The sequence below is a fragment of the Hyla sarda genome, chromosome 4, assembly GCF_029499605.1.
Source record: "Hyla sarda isolate aHylSar1 chromosome 4, aHylSar1.hap1, whole genome shotgun sequence".
NCBI classification, from domain to species: domain Eukaryota; kingdom Metazoa; phylum Chordata; class Amphibia; order Anura; family Hylidae; genus Hyla; species Hyla sarda.
In genome coordinates this window covers 415,378,251-415,405,834 of record NC_079192.1, presented here as the reverse complement: position 1 = coordinate 415,405,834, position 27,584 = coordinate 415,378,251, and the positions used below count along the sequence as shown (strand labels likewise).

Genomic DNA, 27,584 nt, shown 5'->3' with positions numbered 1-27,584 from the left:
GACCCCTCATCTCTGTAGATAGGAGATCAGCCCCCCGGACCCCTCAGCTCTGTAGATAGGAGATCAGCCCCCCGGACCCCTCAGCACTGGAGACAGGAGATCATTCCCCGCACCCCTCATCTCTGTAGACAGGAGATCAGCCCCCCGGACCCCTCAGCACTGCAGACAGGAGATCAGCCCCCCCGGACCCCTCAGCACTGCAGACAGGAGATCAGCCCCCCCGGACCCCTCAGCACTGCAGACAGGAGATCAGCCCCCCGGACCCCTCAGCACTGGAGACAGGAGATCAGCCCCCCCGGACCCCTCAGCACTGCAGACAGGAGATCAGCCCCTGGACTCCTCATCTCTGGAGACAGGAGATCAGCCCCCCGGACCCCTCAGATCTGAAGACGCTGATCTAACACTTATTGCCCCCTGAGGATTGATGGCGTCACCTCCTCTGCAGCTCTTTGATCCGCACCATCATGTTCAGGTGTCCCTGGGAATACTGCTCGATCACGTCCCGGACGTCGTATGGTTTCCGAGCTTGCTGGGAGCGGGGGGAGAAAAGAACCGAAGAGAAATATATCAGGGACTGCGGAGGGACGGACGACAGGGATCACATCACACTGCTATACTATCTATGACAACTAGTGGAGGTGAGCGGAATTACATCAGGGTGTCTCCTCCAATCACAGCCAAGGCTGTAGTCACAGTTTAGCTTAGACCGAGATTCACTTAAAGGAGCACTCTGGGGATTGTTTTTATTTTGCTTATATAGTGCAGCATAGACTATGATTAGAGGAGGACGTAGAGGTTCTTGTGTATGTCTTGTGCTTACCTGCTTTTTCTGATGTGGCAGGCATTGAGTTTTTAGTCATACTGATTCCTATTCCACCACTGAAAGGATTTCCTAATGCTGCCTAAATTGTCCATGAATCCTCTGGCTTTGCAGAAAGAGGGGGTGGAGTCTGATCACTGCACCTGGTCATCTAATTAGGCTGCTGGTACTGGAGGTCACCCAGGTGAACTGATAAGACTCTAAGTGGGTTGGGATCAGTTCACATTATGTGCAGTTTTGAGGAGTTTTCGAATTCATAGTGCATTATTAAAGGGGTACTCCGCCCCAGACATCTCATCCCTTATCCAAAGGATAGGGGATAAGATGTCTGATTGCAGGGGTCCTGCTGCTGGGGACCCCCGCAATCTCGACTGCGGCACCCCAGACATCCGGTGCACAGAGTGAACTTCGCTCCCTGCTGGATGACTGCCGATGCGGGGAGGAGGCTCAAGACATCACGACCACGCTCACTCGTTACATCACTGCCACACACCCTCAATGCAAGTCTATGGGAGGGGTCATGACGGACATCACGCCCCCTCCCATGGACTTGCATTGAGGAGGCGTGGCTGTGATGTCACGAGCAGGCGTGGTCATGACATTGCGAACCTCCGGCACTGACATCACGACCCTCCCCACGCCGAGTGCAGCAGGGTGATCGCGGGGGTCCCAGCGGCAGGGCCCCCCCGATCAGACATCTTATCCCCTATCCTTTGGAAAGCAGAGAATCTGTAGACTGCTCTATAATACCCTGTTACTCTATAATACTCTATAATACCCTGTTACTCTATAATACCCTGTTACTCTATAATACTCTATAATACCCTGTTACTCTATAATACTCTATAATACCCTGTTACTCTATAATACTCTATAATACCCTGTTACTCTATAATACTCTATAATACCCTGTTACTCTATAATACTCTATAATACCCTGTTACTCTATAATACTCTATAATACCCTGCTACTCTATAATACTCTATAATACCCTGTTACTCTATAATACCCTGTTACTCTCTAATACTCTATAATACCCTGTTACTCTATAATACCCTGTTACTCTATAATACCCTGTTACTCTATAATACTCTATAATACCCTGTTACTCTATAATACTCTATAATACCCTGTTACTCTATAATACTCTATAATACCCTGTTACTCTATAATACCCTGTTACTCTATAATACTCTATAATACCCTGTTATTCTATAATACTCTATAATACCCTGTTACTCTATAATACTCTATAATACCCTGCTACTCTATAATAATCTGTTACTCTATAATACCCTGTTACTCTATAATACTCTATAATACCCTGTTACTGTATAATACCCTGTTACTCTATAATACCCTGTTACTCTATAATACTCTATAATACCCTGTTACTCTATAATACCCTGTTACTCTATAATACTCTATAATACCCTGTTACTCTATAATACCCTGTTACTCTATAATACCCTGTTACTCTATAATACACTGTTACTCTATAATACCCTGCTACTCTATAATAATCTGTTACTCTATAATACCGTTACTCTATAATACCGTTACTCTATAATACCGTTACTCTATAATACCGTTACTCTATAATACCCTGTTACTCTCTAATACTCTGTTACTCTCTAATACTCTGTTACTCTATAATACTCTGTTACTCTATAATACTCTGTTACTCTATAATACTCTGTTACTCTATAATACTCTGTTACTCTATAATACTCTATAATACCCTGTTACTCTATAATACCCTGTTACTCTATAATACCCTGTTACTCTATAATACCCTGTTACTCTATAATACGCTGTTACTCTATAATACCCTGTTACTCTAGAATACCCTGTTACTCTAGAATACCCTGTTACTCTAGAATACCCTGTTACTCTAGAATACCCTGTTACTCTAGAATACCGTTACTCTATAATACCCTGTTACTCTATAATACCGTTACTCTATAATACCCTGTTACTCTATAATACCCTGTTACTCTAGAATACCCTGTTACTCTATAATACTCTGTTACTCTCTAATACTCTGTTACTCTATAATACACTGTTACTCTATAATACTCTATAATACCCTGTTACTCTATAATACTCTATAATACCCTGTTACTCTATAATACCCTGTTACTCTATAATACTCTATAATACCCTGTTACTCTATAATACTCTATAATACCCTGTTACTCTATAATACCCTGTTACTCTCTAATACTCTGTTACTCTCTAATACTCTGTTACTCTCTAATACTCTGTTACTCTCTAATACTCTGTTGCTCTATAATACTCTGTTACTATATAATACTCTATAATACCCTGTTACTCTATAATACCCTGTTACTCTATAATACCCTGTTACTCTATAATACCTTGTAACTCTATAATACCCTGTTACTCTATAATACGCTGTTACTCTATAATACCCTGTTACTCTATAATACCCTGTTACTCTATAATACCCTGTTACTCTATAATACCGTTACTCTATAATACCCTGTTACTCTATAATACCCTGTTACTCTATAATACCCTGTTACTCTATAATACCCTGTTACTCTATAATACCCTGTTACTCTATAATTCCCTGTTACTCTATAATACTCTTACTCTAATACTCTATAATACCCTGTTACTCTATAATACTCTATAATTTAATACTCTGTTAGGGTGCGTTCCCACAGGGCGTATACGCAGCGTATTTGACACTGCGCAAAATGTATGGCAGCAGCGGGAAATACGCTGTGTATCCCTTGCTCACTATACACACAGGGCTTTCCGGCGGAAGCCCTATGTGTACAGTGAGTTTTGGAGGCGGAGCCGCGCGTCACAGTCACGTCGGCACACGGCTCCGCCTCCAAAACTCACTACACACATAGGGCTGCCGCCGGAAAGCCCTGTGTGTATAGTGAGCAAGGGATACGCAGCGTATTTCCCGCTGCTGCCATAAATTTTGCGCAGTGTCAAATACGCTGCGTATACGCCCTGTGGGAACGCACCCTTACTCTATAATACTCTTACTCTAACACTCTATAATACTCTGTTACTCTATAATACTCTATAATTTAATACTCTGTTACTCTATAATACTCTTACTCTAACACTCTATAATACTCTGTTACTCTATAATACTCTGTTACTCTATAATACTCTATAATTTAATACTCTGTTACTCTATAATACTCTTACTCTAACACTCTATAATACTCTGTTACTCTATAATACTAGATAATACTCCTGCACTGCATGTACAGTCTCTAGTACCTGGAATTTCCTGCGGGCAACAAAATACTGCATGCGGCGGGTGACCTTCACTGCTGTCCTGTGGGCGTCTGTCAGTCTGAGACAAAAAAATAGACACAGGTGTAAGTACTGCAGTAATAAAGGGAGTAGCGGTACTGATGGTGGTGGCGGTAGTATAGATACACACAGGTAAGTACAGCAGTATAGATACACACAGGTAAGTACCGCAGTATAGATACACACAGGTAAGTACCGCAGTATAGATACACACAGGTAAGTACCGCAGTATAGATACACACAGGTAAGTACCGCAGTATAGATACACACAGGTAAGTACCGCAGTATAGATACACACAGGTAAGTACCGCAGTATAGATACACACAGGTAAGTACCGCAGTATAGATACACACAGGTAAGTACCGCAGTATAGATACACACAGGTAAGTACCGCAGTATAGATACACACAGGTAAGTACCGCAGTATAGATACACACAGGTAAGTACCGCAGTATAGATACACACAGGTAAGTACCGCAGTATAGGTACACACAGGTAAGTACCGCAGTATAGATACACACAGGTAAGTACCGCAGTATAGATACACACAGGTAAGTACCGCAGTATAGATACACACAGGTAAGTACCGCAGTATAGATACACACAGGTAAGTACCGCAGTATAGATACACACAGGTAAGTACCGCAGTATAGATACACACAGGTAAGTACCGCAGTAAAGATACCCACAGGTAAGTACCGCAGTATAGATACACACAGGTAAGTACCGCAGTATAGATACACACAGGTAAGTACCGCAGTATAGATACACACAGGTAAGTACCGCAGTATAGATACACACAGGTAAGTACCGCAGTATAGATACACACAGGTAAGTACTGCAGTATAGATACACACAGGTAAGTACCGCAGTATAGATACACACAGGTAAGTACCGCAGTATAGATACACAGGTAAGTACCACAGTATAGATACACACAGGTAAGTACCGCAGTATAGATACACACAGGTAAGTACCGCAGTATAGATACACACAGGTAAGTACCGCAGTATAGATACACACAGGTAAGTACCGCAGTATAGATACACACAGGTAAGTACCGCAGTATAGATACACACAGGTAAGTACCGCAGTATAGATACACACAGGTAAGTACCGCAGTATAGATACACAGGTAAGTACCACAGTATAGATACACACAGGTAAGTACTGCAGTATAGATACACACAGGTAAGTACCGCAGTATAGATACACACAGGTAAGTACCGCAGTATAGGTACACACAGGTAAGTACCGCAGTATAGATACACACAGGTAAGTACCGCAGTATAGATACACACAGGTAAGTACCGCAGTATAGATACACAGGTAAGTACCGCAGTATAGATACACACAGGTAAGTACCGTAGTATAGATACACACAGGTAAGTACTGCAGTATAGATACACACAGGTAAGTACCACAGTATAGATACACACAGGTAAGTACCACAGTATAGATACATCCATAGAATTTTATGCCACCAGAAGGGAATTTACTTGAATAGAATCAGTTGCAGTGAGCTCCCCCTAGTGGCCGTCCCATTGAAATGACTTTTGTTCCCTGTATTAATATATGACCATGGGGGAGGGGTGGCGGTGGTCCAGTTTTTTGGAAACTATAATAGCGCCATCCTATGACCACATAAAACCCACACATCACCGCCCCTCACACAAACACTGCATGCACACCCACCCCGAGCGTGCTCACCGCACACATGCAGGAGCCCATGTGTGAAAGTGGGAAATCTACAGCCGCTTCCAGACATCTCCATAAACCTTACACCTCAATCCTGCACACTTCACCATCTCTGCTTGCTGTAGTGTCCACTCTATACTGTTTATTACAATGTAACAAATTTGCGCTGCATATGTGCTGAGCTCACAGAGCATTGTCTAGACTGGATGCAATAGTACAAAGAGTCAGCTGTGTAAGCAGGACAATGTTGGATGTAAAACCAAGAATACTCCCATTCACTGACAGCAAGCAGAGCTCGTGCAAAATGGTGAGGAATCGAAACAAAGTCTATTAGAAATCTGCGACGGACATATTGGTCGGAGCTCCACTTTTACACATCATCTACCCGCGCGCCCTCACCTGCTCATACTGCTGCCAGGGAGACAAAGAACAGCGATTACACCGTCAGACTGTGCACACGTATAAAGGGTTAAAGGGCAATAGGCAGAAGCTGCAGGCTAAAACGCTTTTTTTCTCTCCAGAAACAGCACCACCCTGTGTCTATGTGGCCGTATCTGGTATTGCAGCTCAGCTATTCTCACTAAGCTGCAATACCAGAAATAGCCACCATGGACATGAGTGGCGCTGTGTTTGGAGAAGAAGCTGGATGTAGTACAGCTGAACATTATTGGGCCTGACCTGAGTTATTTTGTTTTCTTTTCCCTTAGTGTCATTACTCTCCTCTGCCGCTCCTCCTCCCCTCTCACAGCACACAGCAAGAGAAAGTGCGCTGCCCCCTCCCCCCTCCACCTCGTATCATCTTTTTAGTGTTTTATACTTGATGGACTTTTTGGCACCTGAGAAGAAAAACTGCAGCTGCTCCCTCCTCCCTCCACCTCTCCTATCTTCTTTTTCTGTTTTACACTAGATGGACCTTTTAGCACATGGGAAGAAAACACTGCAGCTGCTCCCTCCTCCCTCCACCTCTCCTATCTTCTTTTTACTGTTTTACTCTAGATGGACCTTTTAGCCCCTGGAAAGAGAAACTGCAGCTGCCCCCTCCTCCCTCCTTTCTTCTTTTTACTGTTTTACACTAGATGGACTTTTTAGCCCCTGGAAAGAGAAACTGCAAATGCCCCCTCCTCCCTCCACCTCTCCTATCTTCTTTTTACTGTTTTACACTAGATGGACTTTTTAGCACATGGGAAGAAAACACTGCAGCTGCCCCTCCTCCCTCCACCTCTCCTATCTTCTTTTTAATGTTTTACACTAGATGGACTTTTAAGCATCTGAGAAGAAAAACTGCAGCTGTCCCCTCCTCCCTCCACCTCTCCTATCTTCTTTTTACTGTTTTACACTAGATGGACTTTTTAGCCCCTGGAAAGAGAAACTGCAAATGCCCCCTCCTCCCTCCACCTCTCCCATCTTCTTTTTAATGTTTTACACTAGATGGACTTTTTAGCACCTAGGAAGAGAAACTGCAGCCGCCACCCCCCCCCCTCACTTATTCTTTTTACTGGACTACAAGTTGCAAAAGTATTCACCCCACCAGTTGTTATCCAGCTGTCCCTGAACCAGAAGAAATGGCTGTTTTACAAAAAAGATGGGAACACTTGTATAAGAATATACCCGTACCCTATAATACGCAGCTTCAGCTTAGTGCCCAGATATTGGTACAGTATGTCCCCCCCCCCCCTCCAGAACCAATTGTCTGAGCCTTACTGTGATAGATCTGTCACCGCTGGCAGAGGGCTCTCCTCGCTCATGGCGTCCATGTCATCCGTGTAGCTATTAGTCCTGGAAATATCCGGCAGAGATTCGTCCGGCCGACCCCTCACTGCAGGGCAAAGAAGGGTTAAATTCTTACTTATTCTATAATGCTCCAATCACAGCCAAAGCTGCACACACTAAAGGAGTTTCCAGTATTTTTTATTTTTTTGCAAAAACAGCGCCACTCCTGTCCACATGTGGTGTGCAATACTGCAGCTCAGTCACATTCCCTTCCATGAAACTGAGCTGCAATACCAGACACAGCCTGTGGACAGGAGTGGCGCTGTTTTTGAAAAAAAATGAATAAATAAAAGAAGCAGCGTTTTTCTAATACTGGAAACCTTTAATCTTACTGATTTCTTTTGACTTTCAGGCTGCAGGATCTCATACTTCTTTGAGCTGCCCCTCAATGCACAGGTCTAGCTCCACCCTGCTGTCAGATATGTGATCTATAACTGGTAAATATAATCTAAGCTCCCTCAATGCACAGGTCTAGCTCCACCCTGCTGTCAGATATGTCTACTATAACTGGTAAATACAATCTAAGCTCCCTCAATGCACAGGTCTAGCTCCACCCTGCTGTCAGACATGTGATCTATAACTGGTAAATACAATCTAAGCTCCCTCAATGCACAGGTCTAGCTCCACCCTGCTGTCAGACATGTCTACTATAACTGGGTAAATATAATCTAAGCTCCCTCAATGCACAGGTCTAGCTTCACCCTGCTGTCAGATATGTCTACTATAACTGGTAAATACAATCTAAGCTCCCTCAATGCACAGGTCTAGCCCCACCGTGCTGTCAGACATGTCTACTATAACTGGGTAAATATAATCTAAGCTCCCTCAATGCACAGGTCTAGCTCCACCCTGCTGCCGACTTGTGGTCTATAACTGGGTAAATACAATTTAAGCTCCCTCAATGCACAGGTCTAGCTCCACCCTGCTGCCGACATGTGATCTATAACTGGGTAAGTACACTCTAAGCTCCCTCAATGCGATGGTCTAGCTCCACCCTACTGCCGACATGTGATCTATAACTGGGTAAATACAATCTAAGCTCCCTCAATGCACAGGTCTAGCTCCACCCTGCTGCCAGACATGTCTACTATAACTGGTAAATACAATCTAAGCTCCCTCAATGCACAGGTCTAGCTCCACCCTGCTGCCAGACATGTCTACAATAACTGGGTAAATACAATCTAAGCTCCCTCAATGCACAGGTCTAGCTCCACCCTGCTGCCAACGTGTGATCTATAACTGGGTAAATACAATTTAAGCTCCCTCAATGCACATGTCTAGCTCCACCCTGCTGCCGACATGTGATCTATAACAGGGTAAGTACACTCTAAGCTCCCTCAATGCACAGGTCTAGCTCCACCCTGCTGCCAAAAATGTCTACAATAACTGGGTAAATACAATCTAAGCTCCCTCAATGCACAGGTCTAGCTCCACCCTGCTGCCAGACATGTCTACAATAACTGGGTAAATACAATCTAGGCTCCCTCAATGCACATGTCTAGCTCCACCCTGCTGCCAGACATGTCTACTATAACTGGGTAAATACAATCTAAGCTCCCTCAATGCAATGGTCTAGCTCCACCCTGCTGTCAGACATGTCTACTATAACTGATAAATACAATCTAAGCTCCCTCAATGCACAGGTCTAGCTCCACCCTGCTGTCAGACATGTGATCTATAACTGGGTAAATACAATCTAAGCTCCCTCAATGCACAGGTCTAGCTCCACCCTGCTGCCGACATGTGATCTATAACTGGGTAGATACAATCTAAGCTCCCTCAATGCAATGGTCTAGCTCCACCCTGCTGTCAGACATGTCTACTATAACTGGGTAAATACAATCTAAGCTCCCTCAATGCACAGGTCTAGCTCCACCATGCTGCCGACTTGTGATCTATAACTGGGTAAATACAATTTAAGCTCCCTCAATGCACAGGTCTAGCTCTACCCTGCTGCCGACATGTGATCTATAACTGGATAAGTACACTCTAAGCTCCCTCAATGCACAGGTCTAGCTCCACCCTGCTGCCAGACATGTCTACAATAACTGGGTAAATACAATCTAAGCTCCCTCAATGCACAGGTCTAGCTCCACCCTGCTGCCAGACATGTGATCTATAACTGGTAAATACAATCTAAGCTCCCTCAATGCACAGGTCTAGCTCCACCCTGCTGCCAGACATGTCTACTATAACTGGGTAAATACAATCTAAGCTCCCTCAATGCAATGGTCTAGCTCCACCCTGCTGTCAGACATGTCTACTATAACTGGGTAAATACAATCTAAGCTCCCTCAATGCACTAGTTTTTGGCAACACGTTTGTGAATGCAGTTTTGGATGCGAACAGAGAAGATAAGAGGTCAATCAAAGCTGATACTTTACTGGTTAAATGCTATCTAAGCCTAAGAATGCATAAGCCTAGTCCCCCCCCCCCTCCTGCTGTCAGACATGTGACCTAACAGATCAGCTATTACTAAATACAGTCTAAGCTCCCTCAGTGCATTAGTCTTGCTCGACCCTATCAGTATTCCAGCCATACCTTTTTTTTTTAATCATCTCCATGGTCCCTTTCAGCCCCAAAACAGAAGCCAAAATGAAGCTCAAGTGCCCAGAAAGTGCTCCCCAGCACAGCAAGAGCCCTGGGTTAGCATGCCCCTCCCCATCACTCTCTGCCCATTGGCTTATTTACACCCCTAATACAACCCAAGCTCACTCAATGCTCTAGTCTCTGGTAACAAAAAACATGTTTGTGAAAACAGCTTTGGATGTGAACAGAGAAGGAAAGAGGTCATTCAAAACTGATACTTTTTTTTTTTAACTTGGCTCCGAGTAGATGCAATCTAAGCTCTCCTAATGCATTAGTGTAATTCCACCCTGCGGTCAGTAAGGTGACTTAGCTACAGCTCATTCCAATCTAAACTCCCTCAGTGGATTAGTCTAGTTCTACCCTGCTGTCAGTCATGTGATTTAGCGGCTCAACTTTAACTGGGTAAATGCAATCTAAGCTCCCTCAATGCACTAGTGTAACTCCATCCTGCTGTCAGTCATGTGACTCAACAGCTCAGCTACAGCTGATCAACACCTAAGCTCCCTCAGTGCACTAGTCCGTTTCCACACCTGCTGTCAGTCATGTGACTTGAAACCTCATTTTTAACTGGGTAAATGCAATCTAGGCTGCCTCAATACACATGCCTAGTTCCCTTCTGCTGTCAGTCATGTGACTCAACATCTCAGCTACAGCTGATTACAAACTAAGCTCCCTCAATGTATAGTTTATTTCTGCCCTGCTGTCAGTCATGTGACTTAACAGCTCAGCTCTAACTGGGTAAATGCAACCTAAGCTCCCTCAATGCACTAGTGTAATTCCATCCTGCTTTTAGTCATGTGACTTAACATTGCAGCTACGGCTAATTACCAACTAAGCTCCCTCAATAAACTCGTCTATTTCCATCCTGCTGTCAGTCATGTGACTTAACAGCTCAGCTCTAACTGGGTAAATGCAACCTAAGCTCCCCCAATGCACTAGTGCAGTGATGTCCAAACTGTGACCCTCCAGATGTTGCAAAACTACAACTCCCAGCATGCCCAGACAGCCGTTGGCTAGTGTAACTCCACTCTGCTGTTATTCATGTGAGTCAAATGATCAGCTATAACTTATTACAATCTAAGCTCCCTCAATGCCCTCATCTATTTCCATCCTGCTGTCAGTCATGTGACTTAAAGGGGTTATCCAGGAAAAAACTTTTTTTTATATATATATCAACTGGCTCCAGAAAGTTAAACAGATTTGTAAATAACTTCTATTAAAAAATCTTAATCCTTTCAGTACTTATGAGCTTCTGAAGTTAAGGTTGTACTTTTCTGTCTAAGTGCTCTCTGATGACACGTGTCTCGGGAACCACCCAGTTTAGAAGCAAATCCCCATAGCAAACCTCTTCTAAACTGGGCGTTTCCGGAGACACGTGTCATCAGAGAGCACTTAGACAGAAAAGAACAACCTTAACTTATGAAGCTCATAAGTACTGAAAGGATTACGATTTTTTAATACAAGTAATTTACAAATCTGTTTAACTTTCTGGAGCCAGTTGATCCCGCGCCACGATCCCGCATCACATCACGTCGGTCCCGGCGCTCATCAACGGCCGGGACCCGCGGCTAATACCACACATCGCCGATCGCGGCGATGTGCGGTATTAACCCTTTAGAAGCGGCGGTCAAAGCTGACCGCCGCTTCTAAAGTGAAAGTGAAAGTGACCCGGCTGCTCAGTCGGGCTGTTCGGGACCGCCGCGGTGAAATCGCGGCGTCCCGAACAGCTGACCGGACACCGGGAGGGCCCTTACCTGCCTCCCCGGTGTCCGATCGGCGAATGACTGCTCCGTGCCAGAGATCCAGGAAGGAGCAGTCAAGCGCCGATAACACTGATCACAGGCGTGTTAATACAAACCAGTGATCAGGATGAGAAATCAGTGTGTGCAGTGTTATAGGTCCCTATGGGATAACAATGATCAGTATAAGAGATCAGTGTGTGCAGTGTTATAGGTCCCTATGGGATAATAATGATCAGTATAAGAGATCAGTGTGTGCAGTGTTATAGGTCCCTATGGGATAATAATGATCAGTATAAGAGATCAGTGTGTGCAGTGTTATAGTCTCCTATGGGATAACAATGATCAGTATAAGAGATCAGTGTGTGCAGTGTTATAGGTCCCTATGGGATAACAATGATCAGTATAAGAGATCAGTGTGTGCAGTGTTATAGGTCCCTATGGGATAACAATGATCAGTATAAGAGATCAGTGTGTGCAGTGTTATAGGTCCCTATGGGATAACAATGATCAGTATAAGAGATCAGTGTGTGCAGTGTTATAGGTCCCTATGGGATAACAATGATCAGTATAAGAGATCAGTGTGTGCAGTGTTATAGGTCCCTATGGGATAACAATGATCAGTATAAGAGATCAGTGTGTGCAGTGTTATAGGTCCCTATGGGATAACAATGATCAGTATAAGAGATCAGTGTGTGCAGTGTTATAGTCTCCTATGGGATAACAATGATCAGTATAAGAGATCAGTGTGTGCAGTGTTATAGGTCCCTATGGGATAACAATGATCAGTATAAGAGATCAGTGTGTGCAGTGTTATAGGTCCCTATGGGATAACAATGATCAGTATAAGAGATCAGTGTGTGCAGTGTTATAGGTCCCTATGGGACCTATAACACTGCAAAAAAAATGTAAAAAAAGTGTTAATAAAGGTCATTTAACCCCTTCCCTAATAAAAGTTTAAATCACCCCCCATAAAAAAAATAAAACAGTGTAAAAAATATAAAAAATAAACATGTGGTATCGCCGCGTGCGTAAATGTCCGAACTATAAAAATATATAATTAATTAAACCGTACGGTCAATGGCGTACACGCAAAAAAATTCCAAAGTTCAAAAATGCGTATTTTGGTCACTTTTTATACCATTAAAAAATGAATAAAAAGTGATCAAAAAGTCTGATCAAAACAAAAATCATACCGATAAAAACTTCAGATCACGCCGCAAAAAATGAGCCCTCATACCGACCTGTACGTGGAAAAATGAAAAAGTTATAGGGGTCAGAAAATTACATTTTTAAATGTATAAATTTTCCTGCATGTAGTTATGATTTTTTCCAGAAGTGCGACAAAATCAAACCTATATAAGTAGGGGATCATTTTAACCGTATGGACCTAAAGAATAATGATAAGGTGTAATTTTTACCGAAATATGCACTGCGTAGAAACGGAAGCCCCCAAAAGTTACAAAATGGCGGGTTTTTTTCGATTTTGTCGCACAATGATTTTTTTTCCATTTCACCGTGCATTTTTGGGTAAAATGACTAATGTCACTGCAAAGTAGAATTGGCCACGCAAAAAATAAGCCATAATATGGATTTTTAGGTGGAAAATTGAAAGGGTTATGATTTTTAAAAGGTAAGGAGGAAAAAACGAAAGTGCAAAAACGGAAAAACCCTGAGTCCTTAAGTACCCCTTTAATAGCTCAGCTCTCACTAATGCTATCTAAGCTGCACTTGTCTATTTCCATACTGCTGTCAGTCATGTGACTTAACATTGCAGCTACAGCTAATTACCAACTAAGCTCCCTCAATGCCCTCGTCTATTTCCATCCTACTGTCATGTGACTTAACAGCTCTCACTGGGTAAATGCTATCTAAGCTCCCTCAATACACTCGTCTATTTCCATACTGCTGTCATGTGACTTATCAGCTCTCACTGGGTAAATGCTATCTAAGCTCCCTCAATGCCCTCGTATATTTCCATCCTGCTGTCATGTGACTTAACAGCTCTCACTGGGTAAATACTATCTAAGCTCTCTCAATGCACTCATTTATTTCCATACAGCTGTCATGTGACTTATCAGCTCTAACTGGGTAAATGCTATCTAAGCTCCCTCAATGCCCTCGTATATTTCCATCCTGCTGTCATGTGACTTATCAGCTCAGCTCTCACTGGGTAAATGCTATCTAAGCTCCCTCAATGTCCTCGTCTATTTCCATCCTGCTGTCATGTGACTTATCAGCTCTCACTGGGTAAATGCTATCTAAGCTCCCTCAATGCCCTCGTATATTTCCATCCTGCTGTCATGTGACTTATCAGCTCAGCTCTCACTGGGTAAATGCTATCTAAGCTCCCTCAATACCCTCGTCTATTTCCATCCTGCTGTCATGTGACTTATCAGCTCTCGCTGGGTAAATGCTATCTAAGCTCCCTCAATGCCCTTGTCTATTTCCATCCTGCTGTCATGTGACTTATCAGCTCTCACTGGGTAAATGCTATCTAAGCTCCCTCAATGCACTAACCAATGGTAACAGTGATAATGGCTTTGGATGTGAAGACAAAATGTAATTCAAAATCAATATATATTTTTTTGGTAGAAATGTTTCGCGTACGATACCTTGTATTGTGGAGAGACTGGATGTGCAGATAGAGAGGGTGGACCAAGACCTACAGCGACCTGTCACAGGCAGGAAGACAAACAGGAGAGAGAGGCAGAAGGTGAAAGCAGGGAGGAGCAGAATGAGACATAGAGAGGTGTCCATAGATGAGAGCACTTATATAAAGGTGTATCTATGTTATATGGATGGCGCCCCTATTGGTGGGACCCCATCTGATACCAGGCTACATACAGTACAGCACGTGTCCCCACTACCTGTGGGCCCCTGGAAGTTCATGTCTCTCTTCTCGCCCTCCGTCTTATAAGTGATGTGAGGGACAGACAGAGCGTTCTCCGGTGAGCCCACCCGGGGCCCCCGTGGTATGGCGGACAGGCACAGCGGGGCCAATGTGGGACTTGTGGGGGTGACAAGGGCCTCGTGCACAGACTTGGTCTTCTTCTTACATCTTCTGTTCTGGGGGAAGAGCAAGGAATTTCAGTCACCAGATAGTTCGGCTGCATGGCATTCTATACCCGGTGCCCCCAAACATTGAGGCTGGCAGGAATGCCCAGACCTGCCTCCGTGTGCCCGGGCTGAGCGGGGCCGCCGTCGTCTTGTTCCCCTGATCTGGAGGGGTCAGGTAGATCTTCCATGTGGCTGTGGAGCTGTAGGACTTCTCAGCAGCGTAACATCTCCAGAGGGTCTGTAGGGGGGGACAGAGAGGTGAGAGGATATCCCATACCCGCCGATGCCACCCTCACCACCGCCGGTACCATACCTGGATCAGCGATGCCGCCGCTGGGATCTGTCTGTTGAAGTGTTTCTGCCTCTGCTTCTGCTGAACCTTAAGGGCAAAACCGGAGCCCAGAATCCCCTGAAAGATCAGAGAAACGTGATCAGAAGGAGATCAGTGGCTCATATGTCTCGCAGCTGAAGCTTTGGTACAATGTATCCAGTCATTAAATTCCTATATAAACTAAATACATTAGAAACATAATGCTCTTCATTGTTCTAATAGTTTGTTACAATGAATTTAGTGTAGACAATCCTCTGTGAGCTAAATACATTAGAATCACAAACCTATTCTGTACTAATAGTACGATGCATCCAGTCTAGACAATCCTCTGTGAGCTAAATACATTAGAATCACAAACCTCTATTCAGTACTAACAGTACGATGCATCCAGTCTAGACAATCCTCTGTGAGCTAAATACATTAGAATCACAAATCTTTATTCTGTACTAATAGTACGATGCATCCAGTCTAGACAATCCTCTGTGAGCTTAATACATTAGAATCACAAACCTCTATTCTGTACTAACAGTACGATGCATCCAGTCTAGACAATCCTCTGTGAGCTAAATACATTAGAATCATAAACCTCTATTCTGTACTAATAGTAAAATGCATCCAGTCTAGACAATCCTCTGTGAGCTAAATACATTAGAATCATAAACCTCTATTCTGTACTAATAGTACGATGCATCCAGTCTAGACAATCCTCTGTGAGCTAAAAACATCAGAATAAAAAAATCACTCCAGTCTGGATAGATCAGTATTTTCCAACCAGCGTCCCTCCAGCTTTTGCTGTCCGGGCATGCTGGGAGTTGTGGTTTGGCAACAGCTGGAGACACACTGGTTGAGGGACACTGTGATAGATTGTTACAGTGTATTTAGTCTAAACAATCCTCTGTGAGCAAAATAAATTAGATTCCTAAATCTCTTTTGTGTTCTAATAGTTTGTTATAATGTATACAGTGTAAGCAATCCCCTGTGAGCTAAATACATCAGCACACTTATCTCTCCTGTCCTAAGAGATTGTTACAATGTATTCAGTCTAGACAATCCTCTGTGAGCTAAATACATGAGCAGAGAAAATAACTCCCCTGTCCTGAGACATTAGTGTTTCCCACCCAGGGTGCTGCCAGGTGCTGCAGAACTACAACTTCCAGTGTGCCTGGACAGCCTTTGGCCTTTGGCTGTCCGGGCATGCTGGGAGTTGTAGTTTTGCAGCACCTGAAGGCCCCACGGTTGAAAAACACTGTGATAGTTTGTAAAATGATAAATCCCCCCCCCCATCCTGATAGTTTGTTACAATGTATCAGTCTAGACAATCCTAGTTTGTTACAATGTATCAGTCTGGATACATCCTAGTTTGTTACAATGTATCAGTCTGGAAAATCCTACTTTGTTACAATATATCAGTCTTGAGAAATCCTAGTTTGTTACAATGTATCAGTCTGGACAATCCTACTTTGTTACAATGTATCAGTCCGGCAATACTAGTTTGTTACAATATATCAGTCTGGAGAAATCCTAGTGTGTTACAGTGTATCAGTCCGGACAATCCTACTTTGTTACAATGTATCAGTCTGGAGAAATCCTAGTTTGTTACAATGTATCAGTCTAGATAATCCTAGTTTGTTACAATGTATCAGTTGGTATAACCCCCCTAGTTTGTTATAATGTATCAGTCAGGACAATACACGTTTGTTACAATGTATCAGTCTGGATAAATCCTAGTTTGTTACAATGTATTAGTCCAGGCAATACTAGTTTGTTACAATGTATCAGTCTGGAGAAATCCTAGTTTGTTACAATGTATCAGTCTGGATAAAGCCTAGTTTGTTACAATGTATCAGTCTAGATAAATCCTAGTTTGTTACAATGTATTAGTCCAGGCAATACTATTTGTTACAGTGTATCAGTCTGGATAAATCCTAGTTTGTTATAATGTATCAGTCTAGATAAATCCTAGTTTGTTACAATGTATCAGTCTGGACTATCCTAGTTTGTTACAATGTATCAGTCTGGACTATCCTAGTTTGTTACAATGTATCAGTTTGGACAAGCCTTTCTCAGTTAGACACAAATTTTCCTAGCACCCTTATAGTTTGTTACAATGTATCAGTGCAGGTGCACTTGGTCCTGGTCCATCCTTCTCACTGAAACACCCAGCTTTCCCAGAAGCAGATATAACAGAATGGATTTTGTCATGATCCTCACCGCTGGAAGAGCAAAGAAGGATATGGCAAAGACGGAGAAGCAGGAGGCGATGGTTTTCCCAATCCAGGTCTGTGGGACTTTATCCCCGTATCCTATGGTTGTCACGGTGACCTGTGCGACAGGAAACTGAGGCGAGTCATACAGCGGGATAGCGCGCAAAACAACGAGCACCGCAACACGCAGAAAACCTTATAGAAACACTTTATTATTATTATATAGTGCAACATAGAGTATTATTAGAGAATAATATGGAGGTTCTTGTGTATGTCTTGTGCTTACCTGTTTTAGCTGATGTGGCAGCATCCTGGGGTGGGGACAGTAGATCTGGAGGGGAGGTGTATAACTTCTATATATCCTGATCCCATAGAGATAGCAGCAGTATACAGATAGAGCTGGAGGGGAGGTGTATAACTACTATATATCCTGATCCCATGGAGATAGCAGCAATACACAGATAGAGCTGGAGGGGAGATATTTAACTACTATATATCCTGATCCCATAGAGATAGCAGCAGCAGTATACAGATAGAGCTGGAGGGAGGTGTATAATTACTATGCAGCCTGATCCCATAGAGATAGCAGCAGTATACAGATAGAGCTGGAGGGGAGGTGTATAACTACTATATATCCTGATCCTATAGAGATAGCAGCAGTATATAGATAGAGCTGGAGGGGAGGTAAATAACTACTATATATACTGATCCCAGAGAGATAGCAGCAGTATACAGATAGAGCTGGAGGGAGGTGTATAATTACTATGCAGCCTGATCCCATAGAGATAGCAGCAGTATACAGATAGAGCTGGAGGGGAGGTGTATAACTACTATATATCCTGATCCTATAGAGATAGCAGCAGTATATAGATAGAGCTGGAGGGGAGGTAAATAACTACTATATATACTGATCCCAGAGAGATAGCAGCAGTATACTATAGATCCTGATCTAATAGATATAGAAGCAGTATACAGATAGAGCTAGAGGGGAGGTGTATAACTACTATGTAACCTGAGAAATAGCAGCAGTATACAGATAGAGCTGGAGGGGAGAGGTCTGGGACATAGCAGAAGGCATCTGGTAGGTGAGGATGTCATTCTGTAGTTCACAGGAAGTCAGCAGACCTCGGATTGACGACCTCCTGTGTACTTTTATTTTCTGTGGGTCGGACTGGTGATTACATGACCCAGTTACAGTAATGATACACATTGTTGCAGCTGTGGAACTGTATTACTAGTGATGGGGAGTGTGCAGGATATGGACAACAACCCCAGAGTGATTGAAGTCATGAGCCAGCAGGGGGCAGCAGAGACTTGACCATATATCCTGATTGTTAATAGGAAACCATCTGATTTTTTAGTGCAGCTTTGGATGTGACTATATAAGACAGGTTGTTTATATTGTCTATAGGTCTCATTTTTTCTACTTCATACCCTTTTATTTTTTCCTATTATAGGCAGAGAAGTCACATGACAAAAACCTAAAACCAAAGTTGTCATACTCACCACTCCCCACCAGAGGGCGTCAGCGTAGCTGGAAAACCCTGTCCTCCCTTCTTCATCTACAGCATCTTTCTCTGCCAGGTAGACGAAATACGAGGAGAAGATCAGCCCCAAGAATCCGATATACAGGGTGGTGATCAGCTCCTGCAGAAGGGGCGTCCACAAGATCATGGGGTGGAAACAGAGGAAATTAAGATATAACTGTATCCACTATTTGCCCGTCTGGGATGGCTAGAGGGCTGGTCTATCAGTGACACCACAAGGTCTCCATACCTCTGTGAGGATCTGGGGGTACAGGTGGGCACCAGAATATTAGGATAGATTGTGCCCTTACCTGGCGATGGATAAACACTACAGATCCCAGAAGTCTCCACGTTCCTCCCTGACGATCTACATGTAACATGCGGAGAATCTGCAGGAATCGGATCCCTCTAAATAATAGGAGAAGAATACACAACCTTAAATTACTACTTGTACTCCAGAGCTGCACTCACTATTCTGCTGGTGAGGTCACTGTGTACATACATATATATCCTGTACTGATCCTGAGTTATATCCTGTATTATACTCCAGATCTGTACTCACTATTCTGCTGGTGAGGTCACTGTGTATATACATTACATTACTTATCCTGTACTGATCCTGAGTTATATCCTGTATTATACCCCAGACTGTACTCACTATTCTGCTGGTGAGGTCACTGTGTACATACATTACATTACTTATCCTGTACTGATCCTGAGTTATATCCTGTATTATACCCCAGACTGTACTCACTATTCTGCTCTGGTGAGGTCACTGTGTACATACATTACATTACTTATCCTGTACTGATCCTGAGTTATATCCTGTATTATATTCCAGAGCTGTACTCACTATTCTGCAGGATAAGTAATGTAATGTATGTACACAGTGACCTCACCAGCAGAATAGTGAGTACAGCTCTGGAGAATAATACAGGATATAACTCAGGATCAGTACAGGATAAGTAATGTAATGTATATACACAGTGACCTCACCAGCAGAATAGTGAGTACAGCTCTGCAGTATAATACAGGATATAACTCAGGATCAGTACAGGATAAGTAATGTAATGTATGTACACAGTGACCTCACCAGCAGAATAGTGAGTGCAGCTCTGGAGTATAATACAGGATATAACTCAGGATCAGTAGAGGATAAGTAATGTAATGTATGTACACAGCAGAATAGTGAGTACAGCTCTGGAGTATAATACAGGATATAACTCAGGATCAGTACAGGATAAGTAATGTAATGTATGTCCACAGTGACCCCTCTAGCAGAATAGTGAGTATGAGGTGTCCGGGTACAGAACCCATCACACTTCCTGTCCTGTCACGTAGATGTTGCCTCAGGTGTCTGTTTCGGGCCATAGTTCCAGGGAGTTTGTTATTTATGATTGTATTTATTATTCCATGTTTTATACCAATGTGTGCTTTTTATTTTGTGTAAAATGTACTGTGCCTTTAAGAGAAAGGTTGCAAAGGAGTCATGTGATCACTTTGGCCAATAAGACTCCAGCCTTAAGCCCCCTTGGTCTGTCTAGACAGGGAGGAGCTAGTTAGCTGTAGTCAGTTCAGTCAGTATGAGTCCTGTCAGCAAAATGTGAGGATCTCTGCAGCATACCTGCTCTATACCTATATTCTAATGGGGACTGGTTTAGTCTGGGTAGTAAGGAGGTGTGGGGAGGAGTCCTAAGTCTGGTCCTGGGCACGGAGGAGAGAGAAGAGTCTGTGCAGCATCCAAGTCTGAGGAGAAGTAAAGTGCTGAGCAGCTACGCTTAACCGCTAGGACCCCGTCATCCAAGTCTATCAAAGTCCAAGTTGCAGGGAGAATTTGTGATAACACCCATAGGGCCCCATAGCACAAGTCAAGGAACAAGAGTAGAAAGTCTCTGGCAACTCCGGTCCAAAACTCCAAGTTAACCCCTGGTTGTAAGCTATTTTATGGCTGTAGTGTAGAGTATCCTGAGTCGGTGTTAGTTGTCTCCTTCGTCAGTCTAAAGTCCAATCAAGTATCTCAGCTGCAACATCACTACAAGTCCCAGAGTGATCAGTGATTTAAAGTGACATCCTATGCAACTCTACCCCAAGTTATTGCATCAATGTCTGCTGTTACACTGCATGGACATCTGCTGCAATAATGTTCAGTAAAATTTGTTTCTGTAACCCTGCATTTGTGGTATTTATAGTCTCTGCTCTTGGCCCAGGAAGCTGCTTATCCTTGGAGTGTGGAGGTTAACACTACGTTGGCATCACGAACTCTATTCCAGTCCTCACACCCTGTCACTACACTACAACAAGCCACCACAAGAACAGCTCTGGAGTGTAATACAGGATGTAACAGGTGATGTAATATGAAGTATATTCACACTGACTACTATGTGTATTATATGTGTGTTCTGTATATAGCAGTATGGGGGGGGGGGGGGGGGGGTCCCCCTTATAGAACATATGAAGATCACTAAAATCTCTCCCCAGAGCTGAGGATTCCTGGAGCCCAACAAACTCACCAACCTAATGGCAGATGTGGCGAAGACTTGTCCATTGGAGCCGACGCTGAGGACGATGATGGAGGCGATGACCACGATGAGATCTGGAGGAGGAACCGGGAAAGTTACAATTCACGTAGAATGTTCCCCAGAAGACAAAGCAGCGGAGGTCAACCATACAATGTATCCAAAAAGTCCTCACCCCCCCCCCCCGGTCACTATATACAATGTAACCAAAAATGTCTTCACCCCCGGTCACTATATACAATGTATCCAGAAAGTCCTCAAACCCCCCCCCCCCCCGGTCACAATATACAATGTATCCAGAAAATCCTCACCGCCAGACACTATATACAATGTATCCAAATAAATCTTCACACACACCCCACCCCCGTCACCATATACAATGTATCCAGAGAGTCTTCACCCCCGGTCACTATATACAATGTATCCAGAAAGTCTTCACCCCCCCCCCGGTCACTATATACAATATATCCAGAAAGTCTTCACCCCCCGGTCACTATATACAATGTATCCAAAAAAGTATTCGCTCCCCCACCATGATCACTGTAGAGATGGTATTGGGCAGGTGATGGGCAGTGCCTGGTTTCCCCCCATGATCACTGTAGGGATGGTATTGGGCGGGTGATGGGCAGTACCTGGTTTCCTCCAGACATGATGCTGCCCCCACCATGATCACTGTAGGGATGGTATTGGGCAGGTGATGGGCAGTGCCTGGTTTCCTCCAGACATGATGCTGCCCCCACCATGATCACTGTAGGGATGGTATTGGGCAGGAGATGGTCAGTGCCTAAAGTAATGGGAGGAGCCATAACTAAATATCACATGTCATAACAAAGGGTCTGAATACTTATGTCCATGCCGACAGATATAGTTAACCACTGTATATCTAGAACAGTGTTCCCAAACTGTGGCCCTCCGGATGTTGCAAAACTTCAATTCCCAGCATGCCCAGACAGCCAAAAGCCTGTCTGCCTTCTCCAAAGGATCCACACTGTCCCTGAAAGGTAAATCAAGGCTTCCCTCTTTTTTTTTTTCTTTTTTTTTTTTTATATAATTTTTATTAAAGTCTTCAAAAGAAAACATTTTACATGTATATGAAGCCAATGGCTCCAACACCCTGGCAATAACATTATACAAACATCATGAAAGTCATTGCAATACAAAAGAATTAAAATACAACATCTCGGCATTGATGCTCAGTATACAGTACCCCATCAACACCAAAACAGCCGTTGGCTGTCCGGGCATGCTGGGAGTTGAAGTTTTGCAACATCTGGAGGGCCACAGTTTGAGACCACTGATGTAGAAGAAATAAGATCTCTGAATGTCACCTGATGCCTATTGTCTACTGTACAGCGAGAGATAAGAGAGGATCAGCAGGATCTGTCAGCAGGATCTGTCATCGTCCCCCTATACAATGTAATCCTATAGACAGGACCCGGCTCCGCACCCCCGCTCACCGATTATGGAGATGGGCTTCCGAGCGAAGCGTATCCGACCTTTGAAGCCGACATATTTACTGCGGCATCCGGCCGACCACAGCCGCACCAGGTACTCGGCACCAAAGAAAACCACCAGGACGATCTCCTGCAGGGCAGAAAGGGTTAAAAGGGACCATGTGCGGAGCCTAAATGCAATGCAAGGGTTAAACTAAAGACTGACACAAAGATACAGGAAAAAGTCATAGAGTAGTAAGGAGATTACATGAGGGGGAGGATTGTTACAGTGTGTCACCCCAGTAGTATGGAGATTACATGAGGAGGAGGTTTGTTACAGTGTGTCACCCCAGTAGTAAGGAGATTACATGAGGAGGAGGTTTGTTACAGTGTGTCACCCCAGTAGTAAGGAGATTACATGAGGAGGGGGTTTGCTACAGTGTGTCACCCCAGTAGTAAGGAGATTACATGAGGAGGAGGTTTGTTACAGTGTGTCACCCCAGTAGTAAGGAGATTACATGAGGAGGGGATTTGTTACAGTGTGTCACCCCAGTAGTAAGGAGATTACATGAGGAGGGGATTTGTTACAGTGTGTCACCCCAGTAGTAAGGAGATTACATGAGGAGGAGGTTTGTTACAATGTGTCACCCCAGTAGTAAGGAGAATACATGAGGAGGAGGTTTGTTACAGTGTGTCACCCCAGTAGTAAGGAGATTACATGAGGAGGAGGTTTGTTACAGTGTGTCACCCCAGTAGTCAGGAGATTACATGAGGAGGAGGTTTGTTACAGTGTGTCACCCCAGTAGTAAGGAGATTACATCAGGAGGGGGTTTGTTACAGTGTGTCACCCCAGTAGTAAGGAGATTACATGAGGAGGAGGTTTGTTACAGTGTGTCACCCCAGTAGTAAGGAGATTACATGAGGAGAAGGTTTGTTACAGTGTGTCACCCCAGTAGTAAGGAGATTACATGAGGAGGAGGTTTGTTACAGTGTGTCACCCCAGTAGTAAGGAGATTACATGAGGAGGAGGTTTGTTACAGTGTGTCACCCCAGTAGTAAGGAGATTACATGAGGAGGAGGTTTGTTACAGTGTGTCACCCCAGTAGTAAGGAGATTACATGAGGAGGAGGTTTGTTACAGTGTGTCACCCCAGTAGTAAGGAGATTACATGAGGAGGAGGTTTGTTACAGTGTGTCACACCAGTAGTAAGGAGATTACATGAGGAGGGGGTTTGTTACAGTGTGTCACCCCAGTAGTAAGGAGATTACATGAGGAGGAGGTTTGTTACAGTGTGTCACCCCAGTAGTAAGATGGGGCGTGTTAAAGGGTGGAGCCAATGGGCGGCAGAATTAGCTTTCGCCTAGGGTGGCAAAAGTCCTTGCACCAGCCTTGAGTATTGGAATAGGTAGAATCCAAGGGAGTCAGTAGAGGACAGCCTGGGATATGTAGTGCTTCTTGCTACTCACCATCCAGAAGAGAGTCCCCGTGGCGAATTCGGAGTAATGTTCTATGGTGGACAGGACGCTGAATATCAGACAGATGAGGACGAGGAGGAACCTGTGCAAAGCAAGTGAGAGGTTAACTTATACTGTATCTCAATGAGAGCACAACATCTTACCGGTTACATCCAGACTAAGTGGCGCCATTACTTAAACTTTTAAGATAATTTAAAGGGGCACTCCAGACTTTACTGCTTAACCCCTATCCACAGGTCAGGAAGACTATGTCTGGGTCAATGTAATTGAGAACAGGGTCTCCAGGGGGGCTCTTCTGAGAATCAGCTGAGGGTTAAAGTAAAGGGGTATTCCACCTTCTGAACGTACGTCGGGGATCAGTGTCAGGTGGGTGGCCAGGTCCCCTGTGCGATCTGACTATTTTTTCGGTAGTTTGCTTTACAGCTGCTCATCTGTGGGATCAGATGCTCCAAAGGGCCCCCATGCTGTGGTAATCACTGGGGAGATGATGAGGGTTATGTTGGGTGTAGTAGTCCCTGATGAGGATGTCACATGGCAGTGTTGTACTAACCTGATGTTACTATGTGAACCACTGAAACTGAAAATAGAGATTTATTCACGGTCCTTTAATTTCTTTGAGGGGGTGTGGCATGACGGCATGAGAGGCGAGACCCTGACATCACGACCCCCACCGCCCATACCCAGCGTTCGGAACAAATTACCATTTGGCCTACATATAGATTAGTGTAAGGCAGAGAAGCCCTTGTACAACTTCTCCTCTCTTGAAAAATACTCTCCCTCTTGGAGGCTGAAATGAAGTAGAACATATCCTTGCAGGATATACTTGAACAGACTTAGGTAGGTTACATGTGACCTGTGTGGATTTAAGCCAGAACAGACAGGACATAGCTGAAGCACATGCCGCTCCAGTAAAGGCCGGGCCGGAACTGGTTTTAACAAGTTTAGGTTCCTCCATTTCCCCAGGAGGCCTCAGGATGCCTACGATTTTAGGTTAGGAGATGACATGTGACCAAATTACTGTTCAGCTATGTTCATTAGATGCAGCAACGTGAGACTTATTAACCCTGATCTACAGGATAGGGAATAAGTTTCTGATCACAGGGGTTTCGATCATCGGGGTCCCCTTCAATATTCTGCATGGGGCCCGGCTGCTCGGCAGCTCCTTGGCACGCTCTGGTCCCCACCCTTTGGAGACAAACTTTAGTCACCACCAGCTCAGCCAATCACCAGGCAGACAGGACCCCAGCTCAGCCAATGATTGGCTGTCACTGAAACCGGGGGTGGGGCCGGAGCGCGCCCAGGACAGGTGAGTAGCCAGCCCCCACCCATAGACTTACATTGATGGGGCGTGGCCATGACATCACAACTCCTGCAGCCCACACACAGCATTCAGAACAAAACGTTCCGAACACTGGGGCAGCGGAGTACCCTTTAACGATTGTGAAGTTCAGGAAACAGCTCTAAAACAGAATTAAAGTGGCAGTGACCAAATATCCCTTCTTCTGCTCTCCTTACGCTTGCCAATTTCCCTGCTTCCAACACCGACCTCACGAACGGACAAGTCCCCTCATATATCTCCTACCACAGGAGGCGCCATTGTCGCCGTATACTCCGTGTTATCCCCTTCCCCTGGGGTGATAATAGCTGATCATTTGTAGGGGCTGCGGTGTAATCCCTGGCATCCCATTGGTCGGGCCGGAGCGTTACTTTCAGTCGTCAGAGGAGAAGTAATTAAAATAATCTGAATCATTCATTAGGAAGTGACTAACGACTTGTGTACTTAACCCCTGCACTGCTGAGCTCCGTAATGAGCCCCCGGGGGGCGGCGGAACGTCTGTGAATCGAGCGGATTAGGAGACATCCCATCAATTAATAAGCAGACAGCAGGGATTGAACACAGAGTACAGCCCCCATAGCCGTCCCAAAATGTAAACACGATCCCGTCACATGACAGGGGGCGTTATAGGGGTGCAGGGCACTGGTCAGGGGGTCAGAGGCATCTAGGTCACATGACTAAGGGGCACAGGAAGACAGGGACCAGACCACTAAAGCCACAGACAGAAAAGAGCATTATAGGGGCACAGGTAGGTTATATGGGTATAGGATAACATATAGGGGCACAGGTAGGTTACAAGGGTATTGGAGAACATTATTGGGGCACAGGTAGGTTATATGGGTATAGGAGAACATTATAGGGGCACATGGAGGTTAAATGGGTATAGGAGAAGATTATAGGGGCACAGGTAGGTTATATGGGTATAGGAGAACATTATAGGGGCACAGGTAGGTTATATGGGTATTGGAGAACATTATTGGGGTCACAGGTAGGTTATATGGGTATAGGAGAACATTATAGGGGCACAGGTAGGTTATATGGGTTTAGGAGAACATTATAGGGGCACAGGTAGGTTAAATGGGTATAGGAGAAGATTATAGGGGCACAGGTAGGTTATATGGGTATAGGAGAACATTATAGGGGCACAGGTAGGTTATATGGGTATTGGAGAACATTATTGGGGTCACAGGTAGGTTATATGGGTATAGGAGAACATTATAGGGGCACAGGTAGGTTATATGGGTATAGGAGAACATTATAGGGGCACAGGTAGGTTATATGGGTATAGGAGAAGATTATAGGGGCACAGGTAGGTTATATGGGTATAGGAGAATATTATTGGGGCACAGGTAGGTTATATGGGTATAGGAGAACATTATTGGGGCACAGGTAGGTTATATGGGTATATGAGCACATTATTGGGGCACAGGTAGGTTATATGGGTATAGGAGAAGATTATAGGGGCACAGGTAGGTTATATGGGTATAGGAGAAGATTATAGGGGCACAGGTAGGTTATATGGGTATAGGAGAATATTATAGGGGCACAGGTAGGTTATATGGGTATAGGAGAATATTATAGGGGCACATGTAGGTTATATGGGTATAGGAGAACATTATAAGGGCACAGGTAGATTATATGGTTATAGGTGAACATTATAGGGGAACAGGTAGGTTATATGGGTATAGGAGAACATTATATTGGCACATGTAGGTTATATGGGTATAGGAGAACATTATAGGGGCACATGTAGGTTATATGGGTATAGGAGAACAT

General features: G+C 44.2%; 1 protein-coding gene across 4 annotated transcripts in view; it reads right to left on the bottom strand.

Annotated features, from left to right (window-relative positions):
- Positions 1-27,584, bottom strand: part of LOC130267712 (potassium voltage-gated channel subfamily KQT member 1-like) — a 139,343-nt gene that overhangs the window by 22,925 nt on the left and 88,834 nt on the right. For 2 of the 4 annotated variants that reach the window (XM_056517832.1, XM_056517831.1), the window contains 13 exons: positions 24,464-24,554; positions 23,022-23,148; positions 21,563-21,641; positions 19,360-19,456; positions 19,029-19,169; positions 17,530-17,655; positions 15,301-15,396; positions 15,097-15,225; positions 14,798-14,996; positions 14,543-14,602; positions 7,531-7,645; positions 4,095-4,170; positions 435-529 (listed from right to left, as the gene is read on the bottom strand). In XM_056517832.1, coding sequence (XP_056373807.1) covers positions 435-529; positions 4,095-4,170; positions 7,531-7,645; positions 14,543-14,602; positions 14,798-14,996; positions 15,097-15,225; positions 15,301-15,396; positions 17,530-17,655; positions 19,029-19,169; positions 19,360-19,456; positions 21,563-21,641; positions 23,022-23,148; positions 24,464-24,554 — 1,431 coding nt within the window. The remainder of the gene's footprint in view (positions 1-434; positions 530-4,094; positions 4,171-7,530; positions 7,646-14,542; positions 14,603-14,797; positions 14,997-15,096; positions 15,226-15,300; positions 15,397-17,529; positions 17,656-19,028; positions 19,170-19,359; positions 19,457-21,562; positions 21,642-23,021; positions 23,149-24,463; positions 24,555-27,584) is intronic. The other 2 variants (XM_056517833.1, XM_056517834.1) reach the window with 2 other exon arrangements.